Here is a 19,877-nt window from a genome sequence, read left to right as displayed (position 1 = left end):
TGTTTTGTTTATCAGTTTGTTCCAAAACCTTCTCTAATGACACCTCAATCTGGGACAGTTCCTCAGATCTGTCACCTAAAAAGAATGGCTCAGGTGTGGGAATCTCCCTCACATCTTCAGCTGTGAAGACCAATGCAGAGAATTCATTTAGTTTCTCCACAATGGCCTTATCGCCCTTAAGTGCTCCTTTAGCATCTCGATCGTCCAGTGGCCCCACTGGCTGTTTAGCAGCTTCCTGCTTCTGATGTACTTAAAATTATTTTTGCTATTACTTTTTGAGTCTTTGGCTAGCTGTTCTTCAAATTGTTTTTTGGCCTTCCTAATTATATTTTTACATTTCATTTGCCAGAGTTTATGCGCCTTCCTATTTTCCTCACTAGGATTTAACTTCCACTCTTTAAAGAATGCTTTTTTGTCTCTCACTGCTGCTCTTACTTTGTTTAGCCACAGTGGCACTTTTTTGGTTCTCTCACTGTGTTTTTTAATGTGGGGGATACATTTAAGTTGAGCCTCTATTATGGTGTCTTTAAAAAGTTTCCATGCAGCTTGCAGGGATTTCACTTTCGGTGCTGTACCTTTTAATTTCTGTTTAACTAACCTCCTCATTTTGTGCAGTTCCCCTTTCTGAAATTAAATGCTGCCGTGTTGGGCCACTGTGGTGTTTTCCCCACCATAGGGATGTTACATTTTATTATATTATGGTCACTATTACCAAGTGCTCCAGCTATATTCACCTCTTGGACCAGATCCTGTGCTCCACTTAGGACTAAATCAAGAATTGCCTCTTCTCTTGTGGGTTCCAGGACTGGCTGCTCCAAGAAGCCGTCATTTAAGGTGTCAAGAAACTTTATCTCTGCATCCCGTCCTGAGGTGACATGTACCCAGTTAATATGGGGCTAGTTGAAATCCCCCGTTATTATTGACTTTTTATTGTTCTAGACTCTCTAATCTCCCTGAGCATTTCACAGTCACTGTCACCATCCTGGTCGGTAATATATCCCTACTGCTATATTCTTCTTATTAGAGCATGGAATTACTATCCATAGGGATTCTATGGTACGGTTTGGTTCATTTAAGATTTTAACTTCATTTGATTCTTTGCTTTCTTTCACATATAATGCCACTCCTCCCTCCCCCCCCCCCCCCATGACCTGTTCTGTCGTCCTGATATATTTTGTACCCTGGTATTACTGTGTCCCATTGATTATTCTCATTCCACCAAGTTTCTGTGATGCCTGTTATATCAATATCCTCATTTAATACGAGGAACTCTAGTTCACCCATCTTATTATTTAGACTTCTAGCATTGGTATATAAGCACTTTAAAAATCTGTCACTTTGTAGCTGTCTCCCATTACATGATGTAATTGAATGAGACTTTTTTTTTCATTTGACTGTTTCTCATCGGACCCTACCTGTATTTTATCATTCGTCCTCTCCTCCTTACTAGGACATAGAGGATCTCCATTAGGAGTTCCTTCCCCTAAGGGATGTTTCTGTCCAAACCACGTGCTCGTCCGCACCGCTCGGCTTTCCCCCAGCCTTTAGTTTAAAAACTGCTCAACGGGCTTTTTAATTTTAAGTGCCAGCAATTGGTTACAGTCTGGTTTAGGTGGAGCCCATCCTTCCTGTATAGGCTCCCCCTTTCCCAAAAGTTCCTCCAGTTCCTAATAAATTGGACCCCCTCCTCCCTACACCGTCGTCTCGTCCACGCATTGAGACCCTGCAGTGTCCGTGCAGCGCCCGGCACGACGGGGCCCCGATCTCAGTTGGTGCCTCTCTAGGACTGGGGATGTGAATGGGGGCCTTCCCCTGGCAGAGGCTGGTTCTCTGACCCACTGGAGTAAGGGGCGTTCGGTGTCCACTGCCCTCTGGAAGGTGCCAGGGAGCAGCGATTTAGAAAACACGACCTGTGAGGAAAGCCTGAGAACTGGGCCTGTCCAGTCTCGAGGAGGCGGCAGGTCACAGCTGACCCTTATCGAAAGGGTGGCTGTGGAGAGGACAGGGCTGAATTCTAAATTAGCTGGGGGCCCCCACGCAAAAGGTCTTGGACTCACCGGGGATTGTTCGGGGGGGAGTGGCCGCGCAGGGTCCAGACGCGGTCAGAAAGGCTCACGATATGATAGGAACTCTTAGGAGAAAAAATGTCATCCTGCCACTATATAAATCCCTGGTTCGCCTGCGTACTGTGCCCAGTTCTGACACACACACACACACACACCCCGGTCTCAGAAGGGTATCATGGCACTGCAAACAAAAATACAAGAGCCAGGGGTCACCCAAGCAGCTGGACAGGCAGCAAGCTTTAATACAAACAAAAGGAAGTATTTCTTCACACAATGCACGGTTAACCTGTGGAACTCCTTGCCGGGGATACGGTGAAGGCAAAACGTATAACTGGGTTTGAAAAAGGAGGAGATAAGTTCATGATGGATGGGTCCATCAGTAGCTGCTAGCCAGGTCAGGGCTGCAGCCGCATGCTGGGGATGACCGTAAACCTCCGATTGCCAGGAGTGGAAGGCTCACTTCACAGTTGCCCAGGTCTGTGCATCCCCCTGAAGTTCTGATCCTGGCCACTGTTGGACACAGGGCACTGGGCGAATGGACCATGGGCTGCCCCAGGTGGCAGCTCTGAGGTTCTTGTGGTGGTAATTATACCTGCCACAGCTGAGCCGTGGGGTCCTGGTGAGGTCGGTTTCCGTTGTGCCCCCGGTAGTCTGTGCTTGTGCAAACGGCTGCGTGGGGCCCATGGCAGGGGGGAGCTGCGCCCCCAGGAGGATGGGGTATCCCTTCCTACCCGGAGTGCAGGAGCTGGCTAATGTATAATGTACAGCACCTGGCACAGTGGGGCCTGGGCCATGGCTGGGTCTCCTGGGTGCTTCCACCATACAGGTAATTAATGCGAGTGAGGCTCTTTCCCTGGTATTGGGCTCAGGGCAGGGGTGCCGGGTGAGATTCTCTGGCCTGCGCTACACAGGAGGTCGGACTGGAGGGTCTCATGCTCCGTTCTGCCCATGTCAATCTGTGACTCCAGGAGGAGGGAGCTTGCTGAGGTCCCCACAGGGCTGCCTGTGGGTGCAGGGCTCAGTGACCCTAGAGGCCCCTTCCAGTCGCATGTTCCTATGGAACCGTCTCTGGACACAGGCTACCCCTGCCTGCAACATGCTTTCAGCATTTCTTACCCCTTTGTAAATGATCTGTGCATGGGTCCCTTCCAATGAGTCGTCCCCCGCAACAGCAGAACGGTTCCCACGTGCCGAGGAGTGCCCCAAAGCAAATATCTCCTTGGTGCCAGAGCTGCTGCTCGTCTGAGGCCGCCCAGGATTTAGGGGGGTCAGAGCGTGAAATGGCTTTCTGGAAGAAAGGAGCATTTCTGTGGCAAGGTTTGTGTCTTCCTGGATATTTTGGTTCATGGCTGAAAGGAAAGAAAATGATCGGAAAAGTTCCACTCCGTTTGAATGGAATCCTTTTATTTCAAACATTAGAAATGGGGGAGGAGGACAGAGGAGAAAACAAAACAAACCCCCTCTCCTTCCCCCGCCCCCATTGAATTTTTCTGGTTTCAAAATGTAAGTTTTCAGTTTGGGGGTTTGCATCCAAAAAGGCGAAAAAATGCTGGAAATTTTGAGGGGAAAAACCATTTCCCCCCACCCCTGAAATTTCCCGCAATGAAAATTTCCTTTTTCTCCCTGTCCCAGCTGAGGCACCAGATTGTGGAGCAGCGAGAGTCCTTCGTTCTCTGCAGCTGCCCTCCCGCCCCACGGTGAGTTGTCAGGGAGACGCTTGGCAGGCAGCAGACTCTCCAAGACATCTCTCTCCTAGCAGCTGGATTTCTCAGCAACCCCTTGTCTCTGCACATCTCTTTGCCACGTTGTCGCATCACGTTACAGGCTCCTGTCACACCCCAGCCTGGCACTTGGCGTGAAGGGATGTGACAGGAAATGGCCTGCCGGGATGTGGCACCCTGGGACATGTCAGCTGGGATGTGGGTTATTTTGTTTATTTATTTATTTTGCTGTACGCAAAGTGCCGCTAACCAGGGCTGTGTTGGGAGCATGTAATACAGTCACGGGGGGTGGGACCCACTGGACTGAATCAGACCAAGGCTAGAATAATTGCTACGGTAGTCACCCTGGGGGCAGCTCCCCCTCTCAGAGCAGTGGGCTCAGGCTCTCTGCAGACCCAGGCAGCGTCGCTGTGTCAGTTACATTTGGGGGCAGCTCCCCCTTTCAGAGCAGTGGGCTCAGGCTCTCTGCGGGCTCAGGCTCTCTGCAGACCCAGGCAGTGTCGCTGTGTCAGTTACATTTGGGGGCAGCTCCCCCTCTCAGAGCAGTGGGCTCGGGCTCTCTGCAGACTCAGGCAGTGTCACTGCATTAGTGACGCTCAGCTCATGTTTTTCAGTCTCACGATCTCAAGTGCTAGGGACTGACGTTTTAGGAGGAAAGCTGCAGCCATGCCCTGATAACGTGACTCCAGGCACGGGGTCTCTTGTGCCTGTGCTTTGATGCCGGTCGGGAGGCAATTAGCCAATAGAGGGGCCCTGGCTGCAGCTCGCCTGCAGGGAAAATCCGCATGAGCAGTCGCACAGCAGCTGCCTGGCTCCTCTTCCAGCCCTGCCGCCATGCGCAGGGGTGAACGTTCCTGGCTTTCCCACGCTGATGAATGCAGCAGCGGGTTCATCTCTCTGGCCTGGCTGCCAACAGCCTGGATGAGAAAGGGCTGCGTGCAGCTCCGTCCTGCATTGATTTCCCATCCATTGGCTGCTGCTAATCAATACCCCCTGTCCTGGTGATGTGACGAGCTGCTGGTGCAGGGCGCTCGTGCTGCGGCAGCAGGCGCTTCGTGCCGAGTGCGGGCAGAAGGGGAGGGGGGTTTAAGGGGATAAATGCTGCGTCCCATGCGCTCCATTCTCCTGCGGAAGTGGGCAGAACCAGCGGACTGAGCCCAAAGTGCCCTCTGCGGCTGGCCCTGAGGTCAGACAGAGCCTGGCTCTGGCTGGGTGTTTTGTATTGCAAAGCTCGGTCTATGTGCGGCACTGGCTCAGGTCACCCCAGTGCCCCCGGCGGAGCGTCCCCTCGCAGCATCCCCAGAGCCCACAGGCCGGGCTTCCGGGGGCTCGGCACCTGCCCCTCGCGCTCAGTGCCCAGGCAGTAAAATGGCCCGAGAGAGAAACCGGCCTCTGCTTGGGAGCTGAACTTTCGAAAACCTGACCCTCGAGCTCACCCAAGTTCACAGGGGGAGCCGGCGGCGGAGCCTGGCATAGAACCCAGGCGTCCTGGGTCCCGGCTATCTTGCCTCCTCGGGGCCAAGTGGGCTGCGCAGGACCATTCCCCAGAGGAGTCGGTTGCCAGTGGTGGGGGAAGCTCACAGATTGTGAGAGACTCACAGTGGCCTGACGCCCTGCGTGGCGCAGCCCCTGGCGTTCCCAGGGGTTCCTGCTGCCAGCCAACCCCCTGTGCTTGGGCGGCACCGTGGCCTGGCACAGCAGCAGGGGCAGCCCCTCACCCCAGCTCACGGCAGGGACTCGCCCGGACTATCAGCAGGTGTCGCAGCCAGAAACGAGTTCCCGCAGGCGGTTCGTTGTTGCTTCCCAGCCGCCTCTGCAGCGGGGGGCGCGGGGCCTTTTGGTGTCAGGACGTCTGGCACTGGCGGAGAAACGGCTTCCTTCTCTGCTCGAGTTCACCCAGCGCTCTCTGAGCCCCTGCCGGCGGCTACGCGGCCAAGGAGCCGGACTAATTCCCAGCCCGTTGGTAGGTGGGCCTGGCACCACGGCCCCTCTGGCTGCCGCTGCAGTGAGCATCGCTCAGGTGCATATACACTGCAAAGGGAAGCTGGGGCAGGGAGTCTCAGAGCCTGGGTCGATTGACTCGGGCTTGCAGGGCTGAAAGCAGCCGTGTGGACAGTGCTGCTTGGGCTGGAGCCTGGCGTGCGAGATTCAGAGCCCTGCCGGCTACCGTTAGCCCTGCGGCAGAGCCAGGCGCTCTGGGCTGTGCGTGCTGCACAGACCCACCTTGAGCACATGGAGACGTCAGCTGGGACCGTGCCCTCGGAGCAGCGGGAGGCGTTGTGCTGCGGACTGTCGCTCGTCAGCGGGTGCATGGCCTCGCCTCCTGCAGCTGCAGCAGCGGTTGCCTTCCCCGCCTCGTCCGGAGATCAGCGAGCGAGATGGGCTGTAGGCAGCCTTGCGCGCTGCCTGCTAGATCCTAACTGCTCCTTGGGTCACGGTGCAGCTAGGAGGGGGCGCGGGCGGTAAGAGGGGAGCCGACTCTGGGACCAGAAAGGCCTGACGGGCTGCGGGACCCGTGTGCTGGGGCCCGGTCCTCCCTGCTGCGCTGTGGAGGAATTTCCGGCGCTGTGCAGAGGCTGGGGCCTGGGCAGAGGGCGACGAGCTGCTCCCCGTGGCCCTGGAGCTGGGTGCTGGAAATCTCCGTCTAGCGTCTCCAGCTGGTTTCAGATGTTCGTGTGCGGGGAACTCCCCGATGGGGGTTAAAAGGGAATCGCCAGGACCAGCTGTCAGTGAGGCTAAAGGTCCCAGAGTGGACACGGCCCCCTGAGAACTCTCCCCCCATGGAGCTGTCAGTCAGGCCCCACCCACAGCACAGGGGGCAGCTCAGGGACATGGCCGCTAGGGCCCTGATTCAGCAACGCATGGCAGTCTGGGGGACTTCAGCACCTTCTTAAAATGTTGGGCCCAGATTCATAGTCTACAGGTCTCCTCCGCTTCTCAGAGCCTCCCATGGTGACAGAGTTGGAGTTACAGCAGCCCTGGGGCTGCTCCGCTTTACATTGCCGGTCCCAGACACGGAGGACGGGCTTAAAGCCTCTTAAATCTGCCCCAAGTGCAAGACGGGGAGGGTTGTGAACGGGGGCTGTTGTGTTCTGTTCTGGAGGGGTGGATGGGTGAGCTGGCCCTGGCTGGCGCTCAGGGCACAGGGAGCTTGCAGGCTTCGGCGTGAGGACCGGGAAGCACTGCAGCCCTCAGGCTACGCAGGCTCTGGGGTGGCTGATGCCAGGATGAGACGGGCGCGGGGGACCCCTGTCCAAGCAAGTCTGGATTCAGGGACTTCTGGGGCCCCGGGTGCTAATTCCTGCTGCATGGCAAATCGATTTGTCTGTTGTACCACAGGGGGGCCAATGGGCTGCAATGCCTGGAGCAGGACTGCTGGGTTCTGCTCCCAGGTCTGGGAGGGGAGTGGGGTCTAGCGGCTAGAGCGGGGTGAGGCCTGGAGTCCGTGCTGACTGCTGGGTTTTGCTCCCAGTTCTGGGAGGCGGATCTGGGGTAGATGGCGTGTGGTGCCCAGTTTGCTGTGTGATGAACACCCTTCAACCCATTCGGGACCCGTTTTGTGTCCTTAGGGCACGTGCGCACGCACACACACACACACACACGGCTCGGGAAAAATTGGTGCCACTTTCCTCTCCACGTGCGTCACCGACCTGCCAGTGCTTCCCCCGAGCCTTGGCCCGCACACTGGGCAGTGAGGCTTGGTGGGCGAGGGCGATATTTCCCTGTTTGCCGTGTTGGTTAATACCTTCCGTAAGACACAGCGGCTTATCCAGTCGGAGGATTGTGTCATGCGTCAGCTCCGACGAGAAAGGGCACGGCCCTGTTCTCCAGCGCCCGGGTGATGACAGGCAGAGCGCTGTCGGCATTAAGTCTTTCCTGACAAGTACATCTGATAATCATGCATCATATTAATTCACCTGTCATAGCAGTAAGTGAACATCGCTATTCAGATCTGCCTCCTTCCTAAATGGCCATTACCCGGAGATCTGGCTCCCCGGCTCGCCAGCGCTGAGAAGAGATTGCGGGGAGGACTTGGGCGGAGTTATTTCTGCAGGGATTGCCGTATGCACACACAATGCGTGTGCACAAACACACCCCAGCACCAGCACCCCAGTCCCTCCCCCTCCCCGCCCCACACAGCTCATCACAACTGTGTGGAGAGAGGACAGGAAGGAGGAGTAACTTGGTGGGAGGCTGCTGCAGGAAGCCGCTTGCCCTTGGTTTCTGTTCCTGCACAGCCCTGCGTAACGGTCCTTAAATTGCAGGCGTAGCTTCTAATTATTTCTCTACCGTGGCAGCAGCTGGAGGCATCGGCCCAGCAGTGCCGGCGCTAGACAATCACAGGACAAGAAGCCTGCTTTGAATTGAAGTAGGTTTGTCTGCCCAGGGGGCTCACCGCTGGGTTTGTGTGGACTGGGCCTTGCCCCCACAGCTTTGACCCCCTCCTCCGGGAGAAAACGCTGATCCCAGGCAGAATCGCACGACGCGGTGCCTGACTCCGGACCCATCTGGTGCAGCCAGATGTGAGGTGATGCCCCAAGGGAAGAGGCTATAAATAGGGGAAGGTTTGGTGGGGTGGAGAACAGAGAGGCCCTGGGTTTGAAATCTCACTTTTTCCCCAAAGGTTCATTGTGAAATCCATCCTGCCCTTGTTCGTGTGCTGAAACCGCGGCCCCACCCTTGTGACAGTTCAGCCAGCAGCTCGAAGTGAAGAGATGCCCGGAAAGAGGAATCAGTCTCCTTCGCTTGTGGCTGGAGAAGGGGACAGGCAGGGTTAGAGCTCAAAGCACCACTACAGCCGGGCCCGTTGTTCGCTGACGGTCGCACCTCGGAGCCCCGGCTGAGATCGGGGCGCTGCACAGACAGGGGGATAGACAGCCCCTGCCCCCAGAGCTCACAGACAACGCGGAGGGCTCTGCCCCACTTGAACCCAGATCTCCTGCGCCCCAGCCTAGTGCTTTAACCATCCGGCCTCCTGGCAGCTCTCATGGGAGGTTTGCCCTGATTCCAGCAAGCAGGGACGCTGCCAAGGGCCAGGAAAGCAGCGACTTGCTTAGCCCAGGGCTAAACTCCATCGGTGCCTGACACGGCTTTCCTTGTCCCCGGGTGCATGGACGTCGCTTGGGGAAAGCAGGGCGAATTACCCGTGTGCTGCCGACAGAGGCAGGGCCTGGGCTGGAGGAGTGTGGGCAGTCCCACTGCTGCGGGAATTCTCCAGTGAGCTCCCCTGCAATGACTCAGGGATGCAGTATATGAAGGGAGCGTGTTACCCCACCGCCCATTAATTTCTATCCATTGGGCTGGGGATTTGAGAGCAGTTTTATCCTGCGCTGTGTCCAATCAATCCCTTCCCATGTGAAACATGATAAAACCACTGCATGCCGAGTAAAGTGTCGTCCCCAGCTCGTTACAGGCGCCGGGTCATTTGTCTCTGCCTGGCCCAGCGCAGTGGCAGCTGAGAGAGACTAGTTTGCTGTTGATTTTCATAATTAATAATTATGAATTGCCCAGGAAATGTAAAACGACCCAGCGCAGAAATGCCGGCTCATGGCATGAATAAATCAGGCAGGCGGGGAAGGAAGGGGCATCTCCTCTTGGCGTACACACCTCTCTTTCCACAAGCTGCACGGGGAATCGCCACTGCTGGCCCAGCGGGGCCTGGTATGCGGCTCGGTTGCAGCCATCGGCTAAGAAAACGTGCTGGGATCGGCCTGGAGCCCTGAACAGGGAGATGGGGATCGGGGCGAGGCAGCCCCATAGGAGCCTAGAGACGAGAGGGGAGCAGAGGTTTGCCAGCCTGGCTCAAGGCAGGGGCCATCCAGCCTGGTCTGTGCTCTCCGGCTGCCGAGGAAAGTGCATGGGGTAACCTGCGCTCCGGAGCAGCAGCCCAGCCAGGACTCCGGCGTGTCCTGTTTTAACGCTCACAGGGGTAACTCTGGGTATTCTCCTTCCTACGAAACTCCTCGTCTCTGCTGGTGCCCGCTGATCCGCGACTGGCGTCGGAGGCCCTTCCTGCAGGCTGCTCGGTGCTCCGCCCAGGATGGGGGAGGTTCTGGTCTCTCCATGGGGAACATGTTTGCATGTGCCTAAGGGATTAAGGAGCCTGATTGTATGGGGCTTAGGCTCCGAAGGTGCTTTGGAAAATTCTGCCCAGTGAGAGCCTCCGATGTCGTTCCTCATGAGCGGGGGACACGGGGCCGGTCTGAGGCGGCAGCTTGCCCAGAGCTGCCCACTGGCCCCTGTGCCAGCTGCTCGGGCCTTGATTTCACTGCAGGGGAAAGATTCTTACCCCTTTGTACTGACACGGGGACGGAGGCACAGCGCTATTAAGTGATCTGCCCATGGTCACACAGGGCGTCGGCAGCAGAGCCAGGAACCGAACCATCGCCCTAGTCCCAGCTGCCTGGCCCCCAGGGTGGACTGCCGAGACAAGCCGTGGCTGGGCAGGGCAGCCGGGCCAGGCTGCACGTGGGACCCGTGGAGGGGCGAGAGCGTGACGAGCGGGGGCCGAGACCGTGGGGGCGCCGGTCGTGGAGACGGGCCCGGGTGCAAGGCCTGCGGCGGCGCTGGGTGGTGCAGGAGCATGGCCCTGACCGACGTGATGGGGGACCCGGCTGGTCGCTGCCACGGGAGGGACCGGCGTGTCCATGCCTAGAAATCAGAGAGGGGACAGGGAGTGCGGAGGTGGGGGGTGAATGAGAGAAATCGGCGTGTGTGTGTGTGTGTGTGTGTGTGTGTGTGTGTGGCGCTGCGTTTTCATGATCCTGTTCACACGCCTGGCTCCCTGTTGTGGGCGTCTTGCAGCGAGCACGTGGCAGCAGTGGCCTGCTCACACCACTGCGGCCTGTGGGCAGCATCCCCAGCCAATATAGTGGAATAGGATGGGTCCCTATAGGGCAGAAATTCACACCCGGGGCAGGGCCCAGCACAAGGCCTCAGCCCTTCACCCGTGGCCAGGGGCTAGGCCCCACTTCAGCCCTGCTGCACCTTATGCAGGGCCCTGCCCCAGGCTGAGGGATCTCGGCGGGCCGGGCCCTGAATTCACCCTCGAGGAGCAGGGACTGAAACAGCTGATTAGTCCCCTGCCTCCTCCTAAAAGGCTCCGTCCTAAATGCCGTTCCTTCGTCAGTCCGTTTGTGACGAAGTGGGACTGTTCTTAATGTTTCCTCTAAATATTGTAGGGGTGCCTCAGTTTCCCCTATGCATAGTGTGCATAAATGGCCGACACACTTTCTCCTGGCAACTAATGGCCAGGGCCCTTCCCCCTTTCAAGGTGATAGCTAAAGGTGTTGGAGAACAAAGGAATCAGGTGACCTCCTGGCCCGGAAAGGGACAAAGCCCAGAGGAGGAGGAGGGGCTGGAGGGGAAGTCAGTTGGGAGCTAACTGGGGACAAGGAGTGAAGTGCAGACGTGGGTGTCTGGCTCACTGCCCCCCAAAATGGACCCGGCTGAGGGGTCCTGTTCTCTGGACCTACAAGCTCTGTTTTAGACCGTGTTTCTGTCATCTAATGAACCTCTGTTTTACTGGCTGGCTGAGAGTCACATGTCACGGTTTCACAGATCGTGCCCACTCTTGGCCCCATGCGGTCCGTGGGGGGGAGCCCCTTTCAGTGCGACAGCCCTTCTCAGGGGTCCACTCTCTCTCGCGGTCAGGCCCCTCCACCTCCTGGAGCCGCACCTCTCGGAGCCCTAGCACACCTGTTTCTCGCCATGGGGCCCCTCAGGGAGTCCACTCGCTCTGGACCCCCCGGGTCTCCACCCCCAAAGGGGTTGATGCAACCCTGTTCTCTAGACCGGAGTGACTCTCAGCCAGCATAAAACAGGAGGATTTATTGAGAGTTGAACACAGCACAGGAAACTCTCAGGGTCTCAGGCCTGGCCTCCCTCAGCCCAGCACATCCCAGTCTCCCCTACATCCAGGTGGGCTCTGCCTGCTCCCCCTCTCTAGCCCAGAGCCCCCCTGCTCCCAGCTGGGCCTCTGAGATCACCTGGCCTTGCCCGCCTCTGTCCATTGTCTTCTCTCCAGGTAAACAGAGTCGTAAACCGGGGCCTCCTCTCCTCTGGCTGGAACCGGCTGGTTAGGTCACCGGTCACTGGGGTATCCATCCTCCAGGCCAGTGGCTGGGGTCCCACGTTCCCTCTCCGGTCCTCTGTAACAACAAACTCCCTCTCCCCTCACCTTGTTAAACCAGTAACATCCCGGGAAACTGAGTCCCACCCCCTCCACATGCAAACCATTGAAACCCCACAGAAAACAAGAAAATCCCCCACTTCGTCACATCATGTCTGACTGCGAAGTGGGGGNGTTCTGCCCTCGCCCCCTGGGAGCCCGGACCTCATGTTCCAGGCTTTGGACGGCAAGTCCAGAGTGGAACGTATGGACGTGGTTTTCCCTAGTCAGCTCTGCTCCTTGGGTGCCTGTTGCTCACGTGAGGGGCTGCAGACGCTGACGGCAGGAGATCTGGCAGGGAGATGAGCTCCCACGTCTGCACAGACCCAGATAAATGCTCCTAGTCTGCAGCCCCTGTGATGAGAGCTAGGGAAAGCGATAGAGGCATTTCCCAGGGAGTCTGCGGTGCATTCAGCACGGCGCACCACTGACCTGGAGAGGCACAAACTAAATAATAAAGACCCATAAATCTTCCCCGAGTGGCAGGAGGGCTCAGGTGGTGGTGAAGGGAAGTCAGCTCCTGACCTTGGCAGGAATTAAAATGGCTTGGAAGCAGCGAGCGAGAGAGAGAGCTGGCCTCTGCACAGCTCCGTCGGTAACATCCCAGCTAAGTGCCGGTATCGAGCGGAGGCTGTCGCCCGAACCACCCGTCTGCCTGTGTGCAAAGCCCTGGCAGTGTGATGCAACATTCGACGCGAGCTCCCTGAAGCCCGACGGAGGGGCCTGGGGAACAGCATCTCCTCCTAGCGTGTTGAAAGGGGACGTCTCTTCGCAGCCACGCTGCCCATTTTGCCAGCAGTCTGTTCCTCTCAGCAGCAGCTGGGATGGCAGGAGATGGGAGAGCTGCGAAATGAAGGACCCGTGTTCGATGTGTGGGGAGAGGAGACGGACGAGAGATCCTGCTGCCGGTGCAGCCTTCGTTGTGAGAGACTCATATACGTTGACAGCGCCGCTCACCGTGTGGGCTGTTACCAGGGAGCTGAGGGGCCGGCTGGCCTGGCGGATTGAAGCACTGGGCGGGGATGCAGGAGATCTGGTCTTGATTCCCAGCTTTGCTGCTGACTGTATATGTGACGGTGGGCAAATCTGCGGGTCTCAGCTCCTCCCGGTGTAAACATGGGGCCACCCGTAATCTTGCCGTTGTCTACCTAGCTTGTAAACTCTGGGGCAACGTGCGCAGCGCCCAGCCCAGTGGAGCCTCCTAGATACACACAAGGGGCACTTCACCCACCGCTAACATGCAGCTACTTCTCGGGTGAGCAGCAGGGTCAGTTTAACGGCAGGGCACAGAGGGGACTCCGGCATTCGGAATGTGCTACGGGGGAAGTAGGATCTGACCCACCCGAGAGGCACCCAGGACACTAAGTTGTTCCCGGCAAGGTGTAATTCTTGCCCCTGGTTGGCTAAGGATTAAGAAGAGACGGACACTAGGGTTAACCCTGTGAGCGCTTGTGGAAAGTGGACGGCGGGGGCTCAGTTTGACAGTGGGCCTGACCGGCCCTTGCAGTGCCACAGCGCTCCCCAGACCCAAGTTGGGGCTGGGGGCCCCCTGATGAATTATGAACACTGCTCTCTGCCCTGCCTGGGGCTGCATCCGCGCGAGTGGGTTTTGGTTGCATGAGGAAGGCTGCAGCCGAAGCAATGGTATGAGTGTAAACCGCTGGCGAGCGAGTGTTAGGGGTCCCCTGTGTGCCTGTTACAGCTGTAGCAGCTCATGTGCGTAGCTCCGGAGGCCCCCAGTTCAGGCACTGGCGTGGCAGCGATCACACCAGCGCTAGGGTGTTGTTGGTGGTGGTTTAATATCCACATTGCAGTCGTGGCAGAGGCTCGTCACGATGGTGCCCCGCTGCGCTAGGAGCTGTACAAACACGTACTGAACGACAGTCCCAAAGATGAGACCCGGCCGGGGTGGAAGGGACGAGGTCACAAAGCTAGCAGGGTGTGCAGGATTCCCAGGCTGGAGCTGTGACCACCGCCCAGCGCTCGCTGACGGCAGCTCTCTCTAGCATTCTGGCAGAGGTGAGCCACGAAGGGTGCACATGGAGCTGACGTTTGTAGGGGAAGGGCAGTGGAGGGGTTAGGGTGCCCCCCAGGACCTGGCTCCAGTGACCTGCTTCCCCCTGGACTTCCAGCAGAGACACGGGGATTGTCTCCACGACCGTGCGAGCTGTGACTGCAGCACATGCAGACCCCTGAGCTGCCCTGGACCTAGCTAGCGTGGAAAACAATAGCAGCACGAGGGCGCAGCACGAGCGTACGGCCCCACCTGGGACCCTGAGCCCGCACTGGAGCAGTCACACCGCCCGGCTCCTGTTCCCGGAGCTGGCTGGCTCCGAGCTAACTGCGCTATGGCTACCCGTGCTGCATTCACACCTCTGATTGCAGTGCAGACGTGCCCGTGGTGCTAAGCTCTACACGTTTGCTGTGCCGCCGAGACTTTCGCCGCCTTTGGAGGTCTCCCATCCTGCTTAGCGTGGGACGTCTGCGGGGGGGGGCTTGCCCCGAGGTTGGACTCCCGGGGGGCCTGGCGGGGCTGGCAATGCTCCGCAGGCGGATGCAGTCTCTGGGGGTTGCGTTGCTTCTCTGCGAGGTGCTGCAGAGAGAGACCTGCCCTCTCTCCCCACGTAGGAATCGCCCCCTGGGTCGCTTTACTGCGGTAAATGTTATTAAAAGCTATTAAGTTTTCTAACTGGTCTCAATTCCCCCGTCTGCGGTGGGCAGAGTCCACGAGCAGGCGGCTTTCCTTTTATTTCCTCTCCGCTCTTTATACATTCACACACAAAAAAACGATTAAACTTTTATTATAACTTGCTGCAAAACGGCTCTGAAGCCTTCGGAGGCTGCCGCAGCCGTAAACACCAACAGGGCCCCTGTTAATAAATAAATAACCACTGACGGAACGTGGCTGCGTTCTCATCTCGTTAAGGCGCTGAAATAAACTAATTTTAGCAGCGGCGGCCGATAAAATGAAAGAATCAAAGCCCACAAGAAATGTGCACTCGAGTGGTTTAAGAAGCAAAGAACAGCTGCAGCCCCTGAACGAAAGAAAGTCGGGAGTTTATCCATGAAAGCTGCAGGAAGAGGAGTGTTCTCAGCTCATCGGCAGGGAGGGATCTTCCCCGGGGCCAGGCACTAGACCAGGATCACCTCCTGATTTGCCTGGGCCAGAGAGTGTCTCTGCCTGGCTCTGGGTGGTGCCTTAGACAGAATTCAGTCCCTCCGGCTGGGGTGGAATTTCTGTCCATCTCCGTGTCTGCAGAGCGCCCGGCACAACAGGCCCCTGGTGTCCCTGGGAGCCTGTAGGCGCGACCGGAGTGTGTAACAACTCAGTGCTGTATTGATTTAGCCGCCTGTAGCTGCTCTGTCCTGGCCTTTGGGAGGAAAGCTGGTGTGTGTTAAATACCCGCTGATGGATGGGCCTTGCTAGCGACCTGGGTGCTGCTCTCTGCGGTAGCAGTCCGCTCAGAGCCACCTCTCGCTCAGCCAGTGGTTTGTCTATCCAGAACCGGTGCACGGGGGCAATGCGCCAGCCAGGCCGAGACACCACGCGCAGCCAAGTGAGCAAGCAAATTGCATTTGCAAAGATCTTCACACGCGTCTTGTAACAACTGCTCACCCCGGGCTACGGACACTGCTGCAGCGTGTGGCGGGGGAGCGGATGCTCACCACAGCCTGGCAGAGGAAAGCAGGAAAAGAGAGAGCCCGGGGCAGGCAGAAGTTAGGGAAATCAGGCTGCAGTGTGACCCTTCCTCACGGGACACAGAGCTGGAGATCTGCGGCCGGCGCCTGTGTTCCGCTGCTGTGCGATTAGGGCAACTTTCCTCTGCCGGACGCTGCTGCGTTACGAGTACCTGGTGTGCACGGCACAGACAGCAGTGGCGTAGCCAGGTTCTAAGAGCAGGGGGAGCAAACATAAAAAAGGCGCCCCCCCCTCCCCCTGGCTTCTCCTCTGGCCATGCCCCCGGCTCCTCCGGCCAAGCCGTGCCCCCGCCTGTCCCTTGGCTGGCTCCTCCGGCCACACTGTGGCCATGCTGTGCCCCCCCTCGCTCCTCCGGCCGCGCTGCCCCCCATGGCTGTAGAGGAAGGCTGACAGGGGGGTTGAGGGGAGGTGAAGGGGAGGAGGTGGAGGGAGGGGGACAGGGTTTGACTTGAGGGGAGGTGGAGGGGAGGATGTAGGGAGGATGGCAGAGGAAGGGGGTACGAGGGGAGGTGAAGGGGAGGATGTGGAGGGAGGGGAACAGGGGGTTTGACTAGAGGGGAGGTGGAGGGGAGGATGTAGGGAGGGTGGCAGAGGACGGGGTACGACGGGAGGTGAAGGGGAGGGAAAGGCAGGGACCCGGGGTACATGGGAGGGGTACACGGGGTATGGAGCTTGAGGAGGGGTTACCGGGGATGGGAGTGCCGTAGGCTGGGGTCCCCGGGGTCTCTGTGCAGAGGGGGCTGGAGCTGCCCCCGGGACCGGGAGATCCTGGGAGTCCGCTGCCTGCCCTTCCACTGCTTCTTTCCGGGGCCCGGCCGCTAGGCCCAGCCCAGCCCAGCCCAGCCCAGCCCAGCCCGGTCAGCAGCAGAGAGCAGCAAACCCCACTGCCACTGCCTCAGAGGGGCTCGCCGCGAGCAGCACCAGCCCAGGCTCGGCGCTGGCGCTACCCCTTGGGGCGGGGGGCAGAAGGCAGCGAGCCCCGCCAAGCGCGGTCCGAGCGAGCTGCAGCCCGGCTCACCCGCTCAGCCCGGGGGCGCTGCCCTGCCCGGGGCTGCTGGGGGAGCCTGGCTGTGGGCGGGTCGCGCTGACAGGCCGCGGCGGGAGCGGGGAAGCGCTCTCCCCTCCTCGGGGGACCTTTATTCCAATGAGCCGAGGGCGGCGCCGAGGCTCCTGCTGGGAGTGACTGGCCGCAGGTCCGCCCGGTGTGGCTGCCGCGAGGAGGCGGGGGAGACCCTCCCTGCCCCGAGGGTGCCCGGGACCCAGTCAGTGCATCAAAGTTGTCTGCAGGGGGGGGAGAGTTGCGGGCCGCCATGCTGCGCCCCCCTCGCTCCTCCGGCCGTGCCGCCCCCTCCCCATGGCTCCTCCAGGTGTGCTGTCCTCCCTTGCCTGCCGGAGCCCAGCGCCGCCGGGCAGACCAAGCTTCAGAGCGGAGCGTGGGCTCCGCTTTTGGGAAATGTGCACCCCACTAGCTAGGCTACTGACAGGCAGGGGCAGCCCTTCGGGGGAACTGACCCTGCTCGGCCAAGGCCTCATCTAAATCCCTAAATGGGACTAGCGTGCGCTCTGGGCCTGGCCTGAGGAGGAGCGGGGCGAGGGGGGTGTCTGGGCCTGGCCCAAGGGGGAGGGTGGGCCTGACCTGAGGGGGAGCAGGTGGGGGCGTCTGGGCCTGGCCCGAGCGGGTGGGGGGGCTGGCCCGAGAGGGAGCAGGGATGTGTGTCTGGCCTGGCACTGGGCCCTGCAGTTTCAGTGTCACCATTTCTATGGGTACGTCGGTGTCTAGCCAGGTGCCGAGGAAGCCTGGCCCTGCCTGGGGTTTGGAGCCACTTGTCACAGGGTTTACACGCCCGTAACGCTGGGCAGTGGGAATTGCTCGTTCCCCAGCCCAGGGCGGTAGCGGCGTGAATTGCCACTGTCCCGTCCTCCTCCCATGGGGTGCAGGGTGGGACAAGGGCACTGGGGCAGAGGCAGCCCGGAGACATCACTGCCACACCGGGAATTAAACAGCCCATGAACTTGCCCCTTTCAAAGTGTGGCTGCATAAACAGAGCCAGCATCGAACCTGAGCCGGGCGTGGGGACGAACTGGGAACCAGTGACGTATCCCGTGCTGCTTCATTTCCTCTCCCCAGCTCTCCCGCTCCCTCTGCAGCATGGACCCGCCTGTGCTGTGTGACATGTATGTTCAGGGTCAGCAGCGCGGTGTGGGGCCGGCTGTCCCAGGGCGGAGCGCCCCTCTGCAGTCCGTTCGCCAGCAGCTACGCTGGCCCTGTGTGCTGGGGGCTGCTCACGCACACAGAGTAGACCTGGGTGAAATTTCTCCGAAGAAATATTTTATTCAGCGAAAAATGCCGTTGTGGTCGACTTGAACTGATTTGTGACTCTGACATGAATAGTTTTGGCCACTCGTAAAAGGGCTGCAGGAGGAGGAGATGGGGGGAAGGGTGGAGTGTTGCTCCCTAACCCCCTGGGCTCATGATTTCTCGGGGGTTAGGGTGCTCACCTGGGAGGAGGGAGACTCAGGTTGAAATCCTCGCGCTGGAACAGACCCAAAGTCATCCCAAATTTCGCTTCCATTTGACCCAAAGTGAAACGGTTTTTTCTCTGGTCCGTTCATGGCTGTTCCAGTTGGCGATGCGCCCAGCCCTAGGAGGGAGAGACGGTTCCTTGCCCCTAACAAACACACAGGGTGACTAGATAAGACGGACAAAAGAAAAAGGGGCCCAGAGAGGCTGGGAATAGAAGGCAGATCTGCTGAGTCTCCATCCAGCGCCCTACCTGCTAATTCACGCTCCCGCCTCGGGCACAAGGCTCGCCGGCAGGTTCCAATGCGGTGCCCAGAATCTAAACATTTGTTTAAAAAAAGCAATCACAAAGCTTCTGGCTGTAACCCAATTGCCATCCACTCGTTGAGATGAATGGATTGAAACAACCCCCTGCGCGCACACACTCCTGCCCTGTGGCTCGCGTATAACAGGCCTCATTGTCACTCACCCGGTAACCCCTTTGCATGGTGCTGGCAGCACAAACAGGCCTGGTTGTAAGTGAGAATCTGCTCCCACACTTAGTGTGATCAGAAGGAGGAGGGCAGCTGGATGCAGTGAATATGCTCCAATGAGTGACTAATGGCTGCCGATGCTGCCAGGCCAGCTGTCTGCTCACTTCCCCATCTCTCTGGTGTGGAGCGAAGATGCTTTCTCCTTGCATGCCTGTAATTCATTTAGCACAATCATCTTTTCATTATGGGCAGGAGGTGCAGAGCTGGGAGAGGGCCTCGTTAATTAAACTGAGATCAGGGAAGGGAGCAGGGCGTATCAAATCAATTCTGGCCAACTCTGTGCAGAATCCAAATGGAAAAGTCACCTGCAGCCTTCCCAGGGAAGGCAGAGGAGTGCGGCGCTAATGAGGCATCTCCCTGGAGCGCTGGTATTAAATCAGAGCTTCGTTCTGTTCCCGGGCCCTTATTAATAACACTCAGAACAATTCCGGTGGCCAACTCTTCCCCCGCTCTCGTCAGCACTGAACTACGACTTGGGATCTATATTGCATGGAGCTGGGTTGTTTTGCACGTTGGGGAAGGAGCTGGACAATCCTGCGGGTCCTGAGTTCTGGGCTTCAGGAAGTAGAAATCGTGCTGAACTTCTGCAGAACTTCAGCTTGTGTTGGAGAGAAACCCCCGGGAATGGAGCTCGAGAGAGAGAGAGAGCGCGTGTCCCACGAATGCACCGCGTGCGCTCGCCTGTACTGGTCCCCAGCGCTGCTCTGGGAAGGAGGGGCTGCACGACTCAGGAGAGCCCCTGCTCTCACCTCTCCATTTGGCTTTTCCAGGTGCAGAACATCTCCCAGTCCATGGAGGTGCTGGACCTGAGAACCTATCGCGACCTGCAGTACGTGCGCAACACGGAGTCCCTCATGAAGGGGCTGGATTCCAGGCTGAAGGTGGCCACCGAAAGCCAGAAAAGCCTGAACACTAAAAGCTTCCAGGTAAACCCTTTGCAGATTCCCGTTTGCCAGTGGTCTAGCTGTCTGGTACTGCTGCCCTTGGGCGCTATCGGCTACGTCAGGAGTGCCTGGAGCACAGGGCTGGGTGCCGCTGTTATGTGGATACAGCTGAGGATATGGGGCAAGAGGCAGGGAGGCGTAAGTGATGCCCAGGCCTTGGTGGGATTTGGGCATCGAGGTGGCTTTGAAAATCCCATTCTGCATCTGCTAGGAGTGCCTAGA

At 58.4% G+C, this 19,877-nt stretch overlaps 1 protein-coding gene across 1 annotated transcript in view; it reads left to right on the top strand.

Moving 5' to 3' along the window:
- Positions 1-19,877, top strand: part of OLFM2 (olfactomedin 2) — a 56,109-nt gene that overhangs the window by 13,264 nt on the left and 22,968 nt on the right. Inside the window, exon 2 of the mRNA XM_034792816.1 lies at positions 19,482-19,637. Coding sequence (XP_034648707.1) covers positions 19,482-19,637 — 156 coding nt within the window. The remainder of the gene's footprint in view (positions 1-19,481; positions 19,638-19,877) is intronic.

The sequence above is a fragment of the Trachemys scripta genome, chromosome 16, assembly GCF_013100865.1.
Source record: "Trachemys scripta elegans isolate TJP31775 chromosome 16, CAS_Tse_1.0, whole genome shotgun sequence".
Taxonomy (NCBI): Eukaryota; Metazoa; Chordata; order Testudines; family Emydidae; genus Trachemys; species Trachemys scripta.
The sequence above is the reverse complement of the archived record's forward strand: the minus strand, read 5'-3'. Positions and strand labels throughout refer to the sequence as shown.